We start from the raw sequence: 15,177 nt of genomic DNA, 5'->3' as shown, positions 1-15,177 counted from the left end.
AAGATACAGACTTCTTTGGGGCCCCACTGCAGAAATCTGTTCACATAGATCAGAGGTTGGATCTGGAAGTAAGTACTTTTCAAGTACTTCCCCAGTGATGAACAGCCTGGTTTGGAAATGCCTAGCATAGTGGAAAAACTATGCATGAGCTTTGAAGAGAGGTCCAGGTTCGAATCCCAACTCCGCCATCCTTTAGCTTTGTGACACCTCTTGGACTTTGTTTCCTTGCCTGTAAAATGGGCATAATGACACCTCACGGGAATTCATGTAAGGATTCAATGAGAGAAAGGGAACTCAGTATTATTTTTTTTAATTATTATTACTTTTTAATAAGAACTGGTTTGTTTTTTTTGCTTGTTTTTGAAGATTTTGTTTATTTATTTGACAGATACACAGTGAGAGAGGGAACACAAGCAGTGGGAGTGGGAGAGGGAGAAGCAGGCTTCCTGCCAAGCAGGGAGCCCGATGTGGGGCTTGATCCCAGGACCCTGGGATCACGACCCTAGCCGAAGGAGGCTGCTTAATGACTGAGCAACCCAGGTGCCCCTCAATATTATTTTTAAATGTTCTTCCTTCTTTCTCTCGAAATGCGGAATGAAAGGAAAAGCTTTATTTCCTATTGATAGAAATTGAAGTTTTAGGGTCACAAGCTGAGCACTAACTTTGAGGTCAGCAAGTCCTTCCTGATAACTGAAACCCTAGTCTGTGCTGCCCCAGACAGAGTTATTCGACTTTTCTATTTTTGGACTCCTATCTGTTCTTTCAGATCCCTTAAACTATAGCCCCGAACAACCACAGAAACAGCAGAGACTCTTCCTAATTCCTTCTTATCTCAGGAATCACAAACTCATATGCCAGGAGTTTGGTATAAGATAATAGTGGGGGTGGACAGAAACAGGAAGTGAAAGCTATTTATCTAGATCCCCCATTGTCTCAAAGTAGAAGGAAGGCAGGGCCCAGTGCTGTCACATCTTTAGAATTTTTTTAAAAAGACAGAAATATAGAATTCTTTTTTTTTTTTTTTAAGATTTTATTTATTGGGGCGCCTGCATGGCTCAGTCATTAAGTGTCTGCCTTCTGGGGCGCCTGGGTGGCTCAGTGGGTTAAGCCGCTGCCTTCGGCTCAGGTCATGATCTCAGAGTCCTAGGATCGAGTCCTGCATCGGGCTCTCTGCTCAGCAGAGAGCCTGCTTCCCTCTCTCTCTCTCTCTGGCTGCCTCTCCGTCTACTTGTGATTTCTCTCTGTCAAATTAATAAATAAAATCTTTAAAAAAAAAAAAAAAGTGTCTGCCTTCTGAGGTCATGATGCCAGTTTCCTGGGATCGAGCCACATCAGGCTCCCTGCTTGGTGGGAAGCCTGCTTCTCCCTCTCCCACTCCCTCTGCTTGTGTTCCCTTCTCACTTACTCTCACTCTCTATCAAATAAAAAGAATTAAAATTTTAAAAATAATAAAGATTTTATTTACTTGTATGAGACAGAGAGTGTAAGCAGGGGGAGGGGCAGAGGGAGAAGCAGGCTCCCCACTGAGCAGAGAGCCCAACTAGGGGCTCTATCCCAGGACCCTGGGCTGGTGACCTAAGCTGAAGGCAGATTCTAAAGTGACTGGGCCACCCAAGTGCCCCCGGAAATCTAGACTTCTTTGTAAAATTTCCCAGCTCTTAGAGTCCTGGGCCACAAATATATGAAACAGATCAGGAAACCTATATGAAGTGGATAATTCTCTGGGGGTGTGTGTGTGTAAACTTGCCAAAATTGACTCCTAATGAGATGTCAAGTCGAAACAGAGCCGTTACAGAAGAAACAGGGAAAGTAATTGTAGAGCCTCCCAGGTGGATGGTTTCATAGAGAAATTCTTCCCACCTTAAAGTCAGATAATACCAAGGCCACTTAAACTATTCCAAGCCAAACCAAAGGAAGGAAAATGCTATTGAAGTTAGTATAACACCAACATGGAAACTGGATGAAAACTGAACAACAACAAAAATTACAGACCAATCTTATTTAGGAATATTGATGTGACTATCCTAAGTATTAGCAGAATCTAACAGCATATTAAAATAAATAGGGGCCCCTGGGTGGTTCATTCAGTTAAGCGTCTGACTCTTGGCTTCAGCACAGGTCGTGATCGCATGGATCAGGCTCTGCACTCAGCGTGGACTCTGCTTTGGATTCTCCCTTTCCCTCATGCTCATTCTCTCTCTCTCAAATAAATAAATAAATAAAAACTTCAAAATAAATAAACAAATAAAACAAAGAAATCATGCCAAAATGGGGTCTGCTTCAGACTGGCAGGATACTCAGACTGTTAGGCAAGGCTGGAGGTCATTCCCAACTTTTGCCCCTAACAAGACACTTGGCAAAAAAACGTTAAATATCCCACAGCACCAGGACAGCCTCCCAAAGCAAAATATTATCAGCCCCCAAATGTCCATAGTACTGAGGATGGGGAACCCTGGACTTGGTCATGTTGTAGTAACAACTCCCAAATTTCGGTGGCTCCAAATGACAGGGTCTATTTCTCACATTAGGTGTCCTTTGTGGGTCTGATGGGGCTCTGCTTTATCCTTTCTCAGGGACCCAGGCAAAGTAGGGCACTACCTGTGCTGCTACGTTTTTCAGGACACGTGAAGAATATTGCACAGGCCGCTAAGCTACGTCCAGAAGTGACAGCCATCATTTCCACCATGTTTCACTGATTGCGCCGAAATTCAAGGAGATAAGGAAGTACAACCCCTCCATGTGCCTGGACACAGAGAACTGGAAATATTTGCTAGCAGCATCAAAGACTCCCAAAGCAATTACAACAGCCTTGGACCCCCAGGTAATCTACAAAGCCACCCAGCTTCAAATCCCACACTTCCTAGCTGTGTGTCCTCAAGCAAGTCCCTTGACCTCTCTGTGTCTCTGTTTCTTCCTCCAAAAATGAGGAAAATACATCAGCCCTGCAGAACTATTATACAACGATGTAATGAGTTAAAACATATAAAGTGCCAAAGACAGTGCCTGGCACATAGAAAGCGCTCAGGACATGTTAGCCAGGATGCTGACGATGAATAAGGTGATGGACCCCACACGGAATGGGCATCTAGTAAAGGACTGTTGTTATGACTGAAGCTTTGAGGGAAATGAATGTCCAAAGTAACCCCGCTGGTTAAGTACAGCCTGGTGGTTAAAAGCCTGAGCTCTGGGGTCTCACCTTGGCACTCAGAAATACTCAGTAATGATAATTACTATTTGGAGAAGGTTCAGTGTGGGTAAGAGTACAGACAGCCTGAGTTTAAGTCCTGGTTCCAATATTCATCAGCTGTGTGACCTTGGGCAAGTCGCTAAGCCTCTCTGAGCTCCAGTTTTATCATCTATAAAATGAGGATCATAATAGGACACCTGCAATTATGAAGTTTAAAACACAATATAAGTAAAGCCCTAGGGACCTTGCGGCCAAGTGTTTGGCATATTATCAGTGCCATGTGGTTATTAGAGATTATTTTACCACATTCTCAGATTGCCACACAGAGGCAACCAAAAGAAAAACGGTTCTCTCCTTCCAGCCTAATTAAGACGGGTGAGAAGGTACAAATTTAGCAGTCCTTGAACCACAGAAATATTCCCAATGAACCAGAGAATGAGAGAAAGAAAAAAATTGGAACCTTTTCCTACCTACGCCACAGAGTCCTAGAAGTTAGTGAGAATTTCCATCTGTTCTCAGTCTCCCCTGCAGCACAGGAATTCAAGAGAAGGGACAGGTAGAGTAAGCCCAGTAAGCAGAGGCAAAAGGGTGTTATTCCCAAATCAGAGCTAAATTACTCTGCAACTGCTGGTTTCCGCCCAAAGCCAGTCCTTTGAAGCAATTGCAGTTTTCCCACTCAACCAGACGGAGGCGCTAAGCCAAAGTCTTGTTCATAGCAACTGTGAGTTACTTTTTAACTTTTTTCCTACTGACGTTGTTCCATTTTCCAAGCATGATCTCACATTACCCTGATAGTAAAACCCTACAGAATTTATTACTATTATTTATTATTATTATTGCCATTTTAGGTATGACAAATCTGAGGAGAGTAAGCAACTTGCCCAGTAGGCCATGCCTAATATTTGCAGGACTGGGGTAAAAGTACACACCTTGGAGGCATACTTAAAAAGCTATAAATGGGGGCATCTGGGTGGCTCAGTGGGTTAAGCCTCTGCCTTCGACTCAGGTCATGATCTCAGGGTCCTGGGATCGAGCCCCGCATTGGGCTCTCTGCTCAGCAGGGAGCCTGCTTCCCCCTCTCTCTCTGCCTGCCTCTCAGCCTACTTGTGATCTCTCTCTCGATCTCTCTCTCTCTCTCTGTCAAATTAAAAAAAAAAAAATCTTAAAAAAAAGTTATAAATGAGGGGCGCCTGGGTGGCTCAGTCAATTAAGCGTCTGCCTTCAGCTCAGGTCATGATCCCAGGGCGCTCCCTCCTCAGTAAGGAGTCTGCTTCTCCCTCTCCTTCTACCCCTTCCCCTACTGGTGTTCTCAGTCTCTCTCTCAAATAAATAAAATCTTTTTAAAAAGTTACAAATGGATTTCATGAGCTGTTAAATGAAATACAGTCTATTGGGCTACCTTGAAAAATAAACCTTCACAATGATCTGGAAGACCACATTCAAATTTCTTGGCTTCTCAGAACTCTGCTCTAGAGGGTGGTGGAAGGTAGGAAAGCAGGACGATAGCCCCATGCCCCCTTTTCTCCATGCCCCTAACTGCATTCCTCTGCAAGGGGCCTTGTGCACAAGTGTGCGGATGTCCTAACCTGTATGCCCACTTTCTGTTCTAAGATTCTAAAACTGAAAGGGTCCATCAGGTCTCCAGCACAGTGACTCACAGAAGAGCCACAACAAAGCACAACATCATCACATTTCAGAGTACCAGGGACCAAGAGAAAAGCTTAAAAGCTTCCAGAAAGGGAGCAGGGGGGGACACCCATGCAAAGAATCAGGAATCAGAATGGCAGTGTACTTCTCAAAGCTAGAAGAAAACAGCAATATCTTCAAATTTCGAGATGAATTTTATCTTCACTTAAATTACGAATTAAGTATAAGAGAAAACGAAAGACATTGTCAATGGTCACTTAGCATGGATGGTAGTGTGGTGGCCAGCCTTTAATGAGTTCTATCTCCTGCTATTTGTACCCTGACACAGGTTCTTCACACTTTGAATATGGCTGACCTGTGGAACCATGCGATATCTGGGAATTGACAATACGTGATTTCTAAGCTAGCACATAAAACACGTGGTTTCTTCCTTTCTCTCTCTGCTTTGGTGAACGCCAGCTATTATGTCCTAAGGACACTCAAGCAGTCCTAGGGAGAGGTGTGTATGACAAACAAAGTGAAGCCTCCAGTCAACAGCCTGAACCAATTTGCCAGCCATGTGAGTGCGCCATCTTGGAAGTGGATCCTCCAGCCCCAGTTAAGCCTTGAAAGACTGTAGGCTTGTGAGAGAACTGGGCCAGAACCACCCAGCTAAACCATTCCCAAATTCCCGGCTCAGAGAGACTGAGATAAATACTAACTTGTTTTGCTGTTATGTGTCGGAGTAATGGGTTACATAACAGAAGATAATTAATACAGATATATTGGGGAGGAGGGGAAAGGAGCCACAGGATTTTGTAGTTCTCTCAGTCAAAAGGTGTAGTCAATACCTCCACCCTTAAGTTTGGATTGGGCCATGAAACTTGTTTCGGCTGATGGCACATTAGCAAAAATTACAGGAGAAGAGGGTTAAAAAGTGCACATGCAATTGGGTCTTCCATCTCTCGTTGCTAGAACTCTGTAACTGCCACCACGTGACTAAGCTCAGGTGGCCTGCTAGAGGCGTATAGGCCCGCTGCCTCAGTGGACAGCCGACATCAACCAGACAGGTGAGTAGGGCCTTTCCAAATTACCCAGTCCAAGCCAAACTGCCCCAGAAAAAAACTGCCCAGGTAATCTACAGAATCACGAGTATAATGCCTGGAACCTAGTACTCAACAAATCAGTAAAGGATGAGAGTGATGAAAATGACAGGAAAGAAGCCAAAAGTGAGTAGTTGTTTTGGGTAAGGCCTGTGTTAGTCCTGCAGTGGGGCATGGTCTTTCCAACGAAAGGCTTCTGTCGTCCAATTAAACAAATATTTGCCAAGTGTTTACTATGTGCCAGACTCCTAGCCTGAAACTGCGATTGCAAAGTAGAAATAATCTGTGACATTGTACTGTTCTGAACCAGAACCAAGCTTGCCTATTTCACAAAGAATTGAACTAGGACATCAAAATATTTTAAGTAGGCTCCACGCCTAGTGTGGAGCTGGAACTCAGAACTCTGAGATTAAGAATCGCATGTTCTACTGATTGAGCCAGCCAGGCACCGCAGACATCAAAATATTTTTGAGTAGAACTTAACCAGATGGATATCTTTTTGTTGTATTTTGCCAGCCCCCAGTCTTGTCTGGGCACTCCAGACAAGAGCCAGGCATGAAAGGCAACGGGGTATCCAGAGTATCCCATAACTCTCTCTACATCCAGTGTCTTTCCCCCTCCCCACCAGCAGTAAGAACACAGTCTGCTGTGAATCCAAAATCATTTCAATTCTAAACACTGGCTTCCAATTCTTTTGACTTCAACCCACAACATGAAAAACACTTTACATTGCACCTGAGTACACAAACCCCAAACTGGAACCAAAATTCTATAAATTGTGTGATATATTCTGAATTTTTAAGTTATACACTATTTTATTTTTTTTTAATGTTAGTCACAGCAGTCTAAATGAGTTTTAAGACCCATTAATGGGTCACAGTTTTTGAAAAAACTGCTCTGATATGTCACATGGCAAGGGGATTTAAAGGTCATCTAGCCGGATCTTTGCACTTTACAGTGGTAAACTGAGACTCAGAGAGGTTGAGACACTTGCCAAAGTCCACATGGCTAGGAAGTCCGCGGTTCTTAGATTTGAACCAAGATCTGACTCAGCCATTGAAATTTTACCATGTGTCAGCCACTGTGAAGAGTTAAATTCATTATCTCATGTAATACTCACTGTGATCCTATAACATGTTATCACTCCCACTTTACAGACGAGGAAACGAAGTCTCGGGATGGGGAAAATGACTTATTGAGAGCGTCACAGTGTTAGTAGCAGACCCAGGACTTGTCTCCAGATCCGGTCGTCCGTGAAGCCTGCTCTCGACCGCTAAGCCCACTATGAAGAGAGTGGTTATGAGAGTGAGGCTGTGAGCTTTACAAGCCTGCTGGTGCACATGTGAAGCGGCGATAACGTTTTGCTCCCAACCCTCCGAACCTTATCACTGCTCACGCTTTCCTCGACCAACTCCCAACTTTGGTGGCAAAAGAGCACAGACTTTAGCCTAATGAGGAGGAGGAACCGAATCCCAATCCCGTCATTTACTCGGAACGGGAGCCTAATCTCTCTGAGCTGCAGTTTCCACACCTGAGTAGCGGGGAGAGCCATACCATCCCCCTCCAGGGCTGACGCTCTGGCACCTGCAAGCGCTTGTCAAGCGTCAAACCTTCTCCGAGTCCCGCCCCCTTTCTCTCCGGGCGCATGCGCCGCACAGGGGCGCCTTTTACGACGCGGCGGCCGCGGCGCGCTTGGCGGCCGGAGCGGAGTGGGGTGATCGCTGTGCGGGAGGCGGCGGCGGCGGCGGCGGCGGCGGGGCAGAGGGGACGCGCGGGCGGCGGCGTCGCCATGTCGCACGGCCACAGCCACGGCGGGGGCGGCTGTCGCTGCGCCGCCGAGCGGGAGGAGCCGCCCGAACAGCGCGGCCTGGCCTACGGCCTCTACCTGCGCATCGACCTGGAGCGGCTGCAGTGCCTCAACGAGAGTCGGGAGGGCAGCGGCCGCGGTGTCTTCAAGCCGTGGGAGGAGCGGACCGACCGCTCCAAGGTGGGCCTTCCGGGGCCTGGGGCGGGCTGGCGAGGCGGGGACCCGCGCGGGGCCTCCCGTCTTCTCTGTCGGCCTCAGTGCTGCTGTTAAAAATAACGACAGCCCGCTTGCCAAGCGCTTTCCCGTGCCCGTCACCTGCCCTGCCCCTGGGAAGAAAACAGGGTCGAGTCTCCCCATTTTGCAGATAGAGGAACTGAGGCCCAGAGAGGGGAAGGGGCGCTTTGGCTTTACACAGTCAGTATTCTCTTCCAGAGCTTCAGGAGGTGGCGAAGGATGGCCGTGAGGGCGTTTTCCCTACTGTTTGACTGCTAGTCCCAGTGACTGCTTAATCATATCACCTGATGCAGACCAAAGACAGGCTAGGCGGAAGAAGCGTGCTACCAGTTCTAGAGCATTTACCACTGTGGGGTCACAGAGCCGTTTGAACGCTCTGGCATGGATTTTTACACACGATTTCAGAAGGCTGGTTGGGTCTGGAAGTTCATTCAGGGGCTCCCTATTGAAGAACCCTCCCAGAGGATGGTCTATAGACTATTAACTTATTAGCATCAAGTTAAAAAGTGCTGGAACACCCAGGGAGGTTGACTATTGGCCTTGAACTCCAGTCATAGAACAGGGTGGAAGACGCCTGAAATTGTAGGCTCTCAGCAAATATTTGTTGCTTTCTCCTCCCCACTCCCTGTCCCCTCCAGTTTGTTGAAAGTGATGCAGATGAAGAGCTTCTGTTTAATATTCCGTAAGTATCTCCTTGGTGTTTGCCTCAGGCTAGACAGGCTATACCCAGTTGTCTTCTCAGGATTCATTCATTGGTTGTGTCAACGGCACACATCTGTTTCTAGAAATGGGAGAAATTACAGTGTAGTGGGTTTGAGGAGGAAAGCATAAAGATGTATCTGTTGAAAGATAACTGAGGAGTCAAGGTAAATATCTTAGAACTGCAGAATGCCAGAGGCAGACAGGATCTTAGAAATGTTCTGGTACAGGTCTGACACATGAGTTAAACTGAAGCCCAGAAAGGGGAAGGGTCTTGTCCAGGGTCACATAGCTACACAAAAGTTCATACCCAGGTTGACAACTTCTTTTGCATTCTGGCAGATTTACAGGCAATGTCAAGCTCAAAGGCATCATTATAATGGGAGAGGACGATGACTCACACCCCTCTGAGATGAGACTGTAAGTGGTGAGGGCTCAGGCCCTCAGGAAGCTCCTAGTTCTCTTTTTTCTCTGGTAGCACTTTATTCCAGAATTACACACTTTTTTCTTTTTACTGGGTTAAATATCCCCCTCCCCCCAAATCTTGGTCTTGTTCTGTATCAGAATACACTTATCTCTTCCTGATTTAACGACTTTTTTAGATTAACCATCTTTAGGGCCAGTAGCTTGTGTACTTGCTGTGACACCATTCATCGAGAGAGCATCCATTAAAGGCCAACTGTTGATGACTTTGCTGTTTTCTTAGTAACCCAGCTGCAGATCTCAATGATCTTTGTGGTTTCTACGCTTGGGCTTAGTTTCCAAATTTACTCGTGTTATTTCACACGGTTAAAATCTTAGCGTGTGTTTTCGTTGACACGGAATTACTTCTCCATCTGCATGTGCATGTCCTGTAGTTAGCAAAGTTCTGTAAACCTCTTGTAACACTGGATCTGCTACCAGGGTTAGTACTCCATTTTTGACAGCTTGCCTTAGTCTGGCATAGCCTTCCTAAAAGTAGGGGGAAACATTCTTGACTGGTAGAGAAAGAAATACCAGAAGAACTTTATACATAAAAAATTTTTTTTCCTGAAAAATTGGTCAATTTAAGTGAGAAATTTAAGAAATTGATACTGTTTTTGAAAGTTAGAAACATGAATTTGAAACCAAACCCACATATTTAATCATTTTAAGGAAACAGTATGTTTGAGTTGATGGTTTTGGAGACTTGTTTACTGGGGAGATGGATAGACTTGAGAAAACTAGAAGTCTGTGTTGCGTTGTGGTGAAGAGTGGGCTCTGGAATAAACTGCTTGGGTTCAAATTCTGGCTGTACCACTGGTGAGCTGCATGACTTTGGGGCATTCCTTCTCTTTATCTCAGTGCTCTCATATGTAAAATGACAGTAGTAATAGTGTGAACCTCTTAAGACTGTGGAGATGATTGATACATAACATGTAAAGAGCTTATATAGTAAGTCCAGAACATAATAAATGTCCAGTTATGGTAGGGCAGGTACAAATACTTAAATAGTCCTTGGTTCTGAGCACTTTACATATATTATACTTTACCAGATCTAAGGTGTCATTCATTGTAATTCTCTTACATGCCATTAATTTTTAAAAATTTGCTTATTCAACTGTGACATGCCACTGACACATCTAGAAAGGTTAAGTTGGTATTTAATGAAATTTAAACACAGACGAGGTGTTAGAGGATTTTAAGGAATTATTGTCAATTGTTAATTTTTGTAAAATGGTATCATTTTAAGAGTGGTATTTTAAGAAGTTCTTACTTTTTGGAAATAAATACTAAAGGGACGCCTGGGTGGCTCAGTCATTGAGCGTCTGCCTTTGGCTTGGGTCGTGGTCCCAGGGTCCTGGGATCGAGCCCCACCTTGGCTCCCTGCTCAGCGGGAAACCTGCTTCTCCCTCTCCCACTCCCCCTGCTTGTGTTCCCTCTCTTGCTGTGTGTTCTCTCTCTCTTTTTTTAAAGATTTTATTTATTTATTTGACAGAGCTCACAAGTAGGCAGAGCAGCAGACAGAGAGAAGGGGGTAAGCAGATTCCCTGTTAAGCAGAGCACCCAACATGGGGCTCAGTCCCAGGACCCTGAGATCATGATCTGAGCCAAAGGCAGAGGCTCAACCCATTGAGCCACCTAGGCGCCCCAGCTGTGTTTCTCTCTGTCAAATAAATAATAAATAAAATCTTTTTTTTTTTTTTTTAAAGATTTTATTTATTTATTTGACAGAGAGAGATCACAAGTAGGCAGCGAGGCAGGCAGAGAGAGAGAGAGAGAGAGAGAGGAGGAAGCAGGCTCCCTGCTGAGCAGAGAGCCCGATGCGGGACTCGATCCCAGGACCCTGAGATCATGACCTGAGCCGAAGGCAGCGGCTTAACCCACTGAGCCACCCAGGCGCCCCAATAAATAAAATCTTTTAAGAAAAAAAAAAAAAGAAATACATGAGTGAAATGTTTGGGATTGCTTTAAATTATCAAGCACAAACAAAATGAGGGTGATAGGAAATAGAGATAATGTTGATTATTGAAGCTGAGTGATAAATAAATGGATATTCATTGTATTTTTCTCTCTGCTTCTGTATATATTTGAAATTTTCCATTGTCAAATTTTAAAGTGTACATATCTTAGAATTGATTTAGTTTAATCTCATCATTATATGCAATATGTATTAGCACTATTCCCACTTTCTAAGTGAGGAAACAGATACAGAGAGGTTAAATCACTTCCCCAAAATTACACAGCTGGTAAGTGACAGAGCCACGCTTTAAACCTAGAAGTCTGGCTCCAGAGACACTGCTTTTAACTACAGTGCTACACTGCCTGTCATAATGCTACTCATAAATGTTCACTGTTATTATTCTGTGCATCATTCTTAGAAACACTTTGAAGCAAACATTTGGTTTCTGAAATTACATGTGTTTTGCTGCCCCTAATGTCTAGGCCCCTCCTGTGTGGGTGTGTTAATAAAACACTGTAGAGATGGTGGGGGTGTGGCTTAGGTCTTTAGAATCTGTGAGTTATGGAGGAGACAGCTGTTTCTTAGATATTTCTTTGAAAAACTTTTTTCTTCACTAGCAGTTTTACTTGACTTTCCAAAGCTCGTTGTGAGTTGGCAGACTTTTCTGCTCTTTCCAAAATGGAAACCCCCAAATTTTATTTTTTTTAAAGAACTGTGAGAGGACTCAATATATAGGGTAATTTTGAACACAAAAATTGCTCGAGGGTTAAGTTACCTGCTCTTATCTCTTAACTTTGTTTAATAGGTTTCTGCCAAAAGTATTTTTTCTCCCATGAGTAAGCTGTTTTATTTAACCTCCTCAGCTTGGTCTGAATATGCTGAGTTGCTGATTCTCTCCATGCATTTGCTGCACGTGACCTGGTTTGAGCCTCCTCTTTGTGTGTTGCTTCTCATGTGATCTTAACCCACTCAAAGATGCCACTGGCTTATGTTGCAGTTCTCAGCTCTTTTCTTGTTGGTTTAAAGATATTTGTGTATAAATGCCAGTAAAATGCCATTCCTAAAATTTGATCTCCTTTTGATAAAACTGAAGGCAGTTGAGTCAATAAGGAGTTTTTGAAAAACTGAAAAATATGCACAGTATGATAAGGCACGTTTCTTGATTTTTCTTCCCTTTTCTTTCTCAGGTACAAAAACATTCCACAGATGTCCTTTGATGATACAGACAGGGAGCCAGATCAGACCTTTAGTCTGAATCGGGATCTTACGGGAGAATTAGAGTATGCTACAAAGTAAGCACTTGGCCTGGCTCCACTCTCTGGCGTCTCCTGAGGAACAGCAGGTGTTCATTTGCAGTGAACATATATGCATTAGCACTTACTGAGCTTACAGTTTAATTTTGGCCTATTTCCTGCTTTCTTAGCATGAGAAATGAGTTCAAACAGTGGAGGAAACTTGATCCTTAGCTTGGTTAATTTTTGGCAGAGATAGAGTGCTATCCATAGACTTGTTAAACTTGTAAGCTGACAGATCTGAGTGATCTCCTCGGGCGGACTTGGGAAAGATGGTTTCAGAATTCTTCTTTGCATAGTGGGTTTACAGTAGGCCACGTTACCCAAGACCACCTTACGTCTTCACTGGTTCTTTTTCCTAACGGGAAGGTTGGTGAGATCAACACCGAACTTGGGTTAGAATCCTTGCCTGGTCAGACAGCATTTCTTATTCCTGCTCCTTGAGGGCAGGGCAGTGTTGACTCATTTTTCTCTTCCTATTGCTTGGAGCAGGACTGGTTAAGATGCTCAGGCAGTTTCCACTGAATCAATTCTTGTCCAGAAGAGAAGAATGATACATAAGAGTCCAAATGTTCTCCAACATTTACCTGGGTTTTAACCACAAATTGGAGCTGAAATTGTTGTTTTTGTCCTGGTGGTGAGATAGTCATTGAATTTTAACCTGTGTCTTCTCTATCCATTCCTTTCATACTATAGAATTTCTCGTTTTTCAAACGTCTATCATCTCTCAATTCATATTTCAAAAAACTTTGGAGCTGATACCACAAAGGTCTTCTATATTGGTCTGAGAGGAGAATGGACTGAGGTAAGAAGGGGCGGGAAGCATACCTAACCTCCCCCCCCGCCACCCTGCACATATGTACATACATTTGATTACATCTGTTTGCTGTGATATGGACACTCTAAGGAAAGGAAAAAAGAGCAAGTGAGATACCACTTGCTCTCAATCTGTGTATAATTTTTCTTGGTTTCGTTTCTGTAAACAGTCCCATCTCTTTTGACAGGCCATAGGTATTTTTAAGGGAATTGAATTAATAAAGTTGATATCAATTCATTTTTTTCACTTTGAGATTCTTTTCTTCATTGACATTTTTGATAACTTTTCTTGTTTCAGGTACCCAGAGATAAGATAATAAGATAGATAAGGTCCTCTTCTCTCATGATGGCACTGTAATAGTGGGGGAATAAATCTTTTGAGTTATGGGGTGAATTATTGATAGTGATCTTTGCAGTCTTCCTAGGATAAAAGTTTCAGAAGGGGGAAGAGATGACTTCCAGAAATGAACCTGAATAAGGACTACTCCAGTGTGTGGTCTGGGAAATGACCAGCTGACCCAGACTCTCCCTTTTCTTGCAGCTTCGCCGACATGAGGTGACCATCTGCAATTACGAAGCATCAGCCAACCCAGCAGACCACAGGGTCCATCAGGTTACCCCACAGACACACTTCATTTCCTAAGACTGGCCAGGGCTCCCACAGAGGCGCTGTGTCGGTGAAGATGTACAGCATCCTGTTGGGGAGGACAGAGAGAGAAGGTTCCAGAGAGAGTTGGTGCCACAGCCTCTGCCAAGCTTTGTCTTTGGGGCTTGCTGCAGAAACCTGGCTGATGGAAGAAGCCCACGCCACCGGAGAGGGTAGTGTGGGTGCTGAGGACAATCGTGGTTCTCTAGGGCCTAGAAATTGAGTCTTGGGCTGATCAGCATCTGGCAGTCTTTGGGTAATGTCTGCCTTTCCAGTCAGTGTGGCCACGGGATCCCAAGTGTCTTGTTGCTTTGTGGCAGGATTTTTGTGTGACTTGTTTTTTTAAAAAATGGAAACTATTTCCTGGGCTCCAGTAAACTTTCTGAAGCCCTCAGCATTGTGTTTCTGTTAGCCATCAGGAGGGTCTCCAGCTAGAAATACTTGTCCCTGCTTGCTCCTTCTTCCTGTCAGCGTTCAGCATTCTTGTCAAGTTGCCCAGCTTGGAGTTGTCTGTCATGTACTAGTGTCCCATGGTTAGAGCTAGAAGAGCAGGAATCGCCTGATGATGCTTAATAGCTTGAGGAGGTCTTTTTTCTTACTGCCTAGGTAAGCAGTCTGGGGAGGGCATGGGCATCATTTCTGTGTGAGTTATCCTGGTTGGATAAGATTGGGACTTAGGTAAGATTCCCCTTGGGACATCCTTAATGTTTATTAGCTTCTAACTAGTGTCGTAAGCGCAATGCCCGATATTGGAGATCTCAGTTCTGTTCATGGGTTTTTATTCACCGTAACTAATAAGCTTCCTAATAAATCTTTGCCAGACTTAATGTTTGTATATTCTTTTGATTTCTTGGTAGTACTGATGAAACTTTTACTTTACTGGGAACTTTGACATTTTCTGTTGTTGTTTTGTACTAAGTAGGTTTTAGTGCCACAATTTAAGACTAGATCATTTTCTCCAGGAAAGGTACAGTGGACTAAAAACACTCCTACACCCCACCCCCACTCCCCTACACTTTGTAAAGAGGAAGGTGAGGTTACAAACCATGGTCCAGTTCTCATGAGAGGAAGTAACTTGTGGAGTGACATTTACAAAACAAGGGGGAACAGATTCTGGAGCTCACCAGAAGAAATGAGAGCAAGAAAAGTAAGTGAGCAGCGTTTGCGGACCCGACTGGACTTAAATTTTGTAAGTCAAGACAGCAACTGGAGACAGTTTAAGTATCTAAAATGAGGGGATTTGAGATGGTCAGTATTCTCTTCCTTCGCAGAAAAAGAAACAGTGAATAATGGTAATTAGTGTTGAATCTCATCCTCTTGAGAGAATTCCTCTGAAGTGTTGGCC

The 15,177-nt window shown here is 44.1% G+C and overlaps 1 protein-coding gene and 1 long non-coding RNA gene across 2 annotated transcripts in view; one reads left to right on the top strand and one right to left on the bottom strand.

Moving 5' to 3' along the window:
• Window positions 1-7,512, bottom strand: part of LOC116568088 — a 43,720-nt gene extending 36,208 nt beyond the window's left edge. The window contains exons 1-2 of the long non-coding RNA XR_004276500.1: window positions 7,298-7,512; window positions 7,037-7,198 (exon numbers count right to left, since the gene is read on the bottom strand). This is a non-coding gene — a long non-coding RNA (uncharacterized LOC116568088). The remainder of the gene's footprint in view (window positions 1-7,036; window positions 7,199-7,297) is intronic.
• A 124-nt stretch (window positions 7,513-7,636) lies between these two features.
• PITHD1 (PITH domain containing 1) lies at window positions 7,637-14,659 on the top strand. Its single transcript, XM_032303580.1, has 6 exons — window positions 7,637-7,903; window positions 8,596-8,639; window positions 8,999-9,076; window positions 12,266-12,370; window positions 13,067-13,175; window positions 13,728-14,659. Exons 1-6 carry the CDS (start codon window positions 7,706-7,708, stop codon window positions 13,827-13,829), a joined length of 636 nt encoding a protein of 211 aa, XP_032159471.1. The 5' UTR covers window positions 7,637-7,705; the 3' UTR covers window positions 13,830-14,659.
• The last annotated feature ends 518 nt before the right edge of the window (window positions 14,660-15,177 follow it).

The sequence above is a fragment of the Mustela erminea genome, chromosome 10 (assembly GCF_009829155.1).
Source record: "Mustela erminea isolate mMusErm1 chromosome 10, mMusErm1.Pri, whole genome shotgun sequence".
Classification (NCBI taxonomy): Eukaryota; Metazoa; Chordata; class Mammalia; order Carnivora; family Mustelidae; genus Mustela; species Mustela erminea.
Note: the sequence above shows the minus strand (reverse complement) of the source record. Positions and strands in the feature narration are given on the sequence as shown.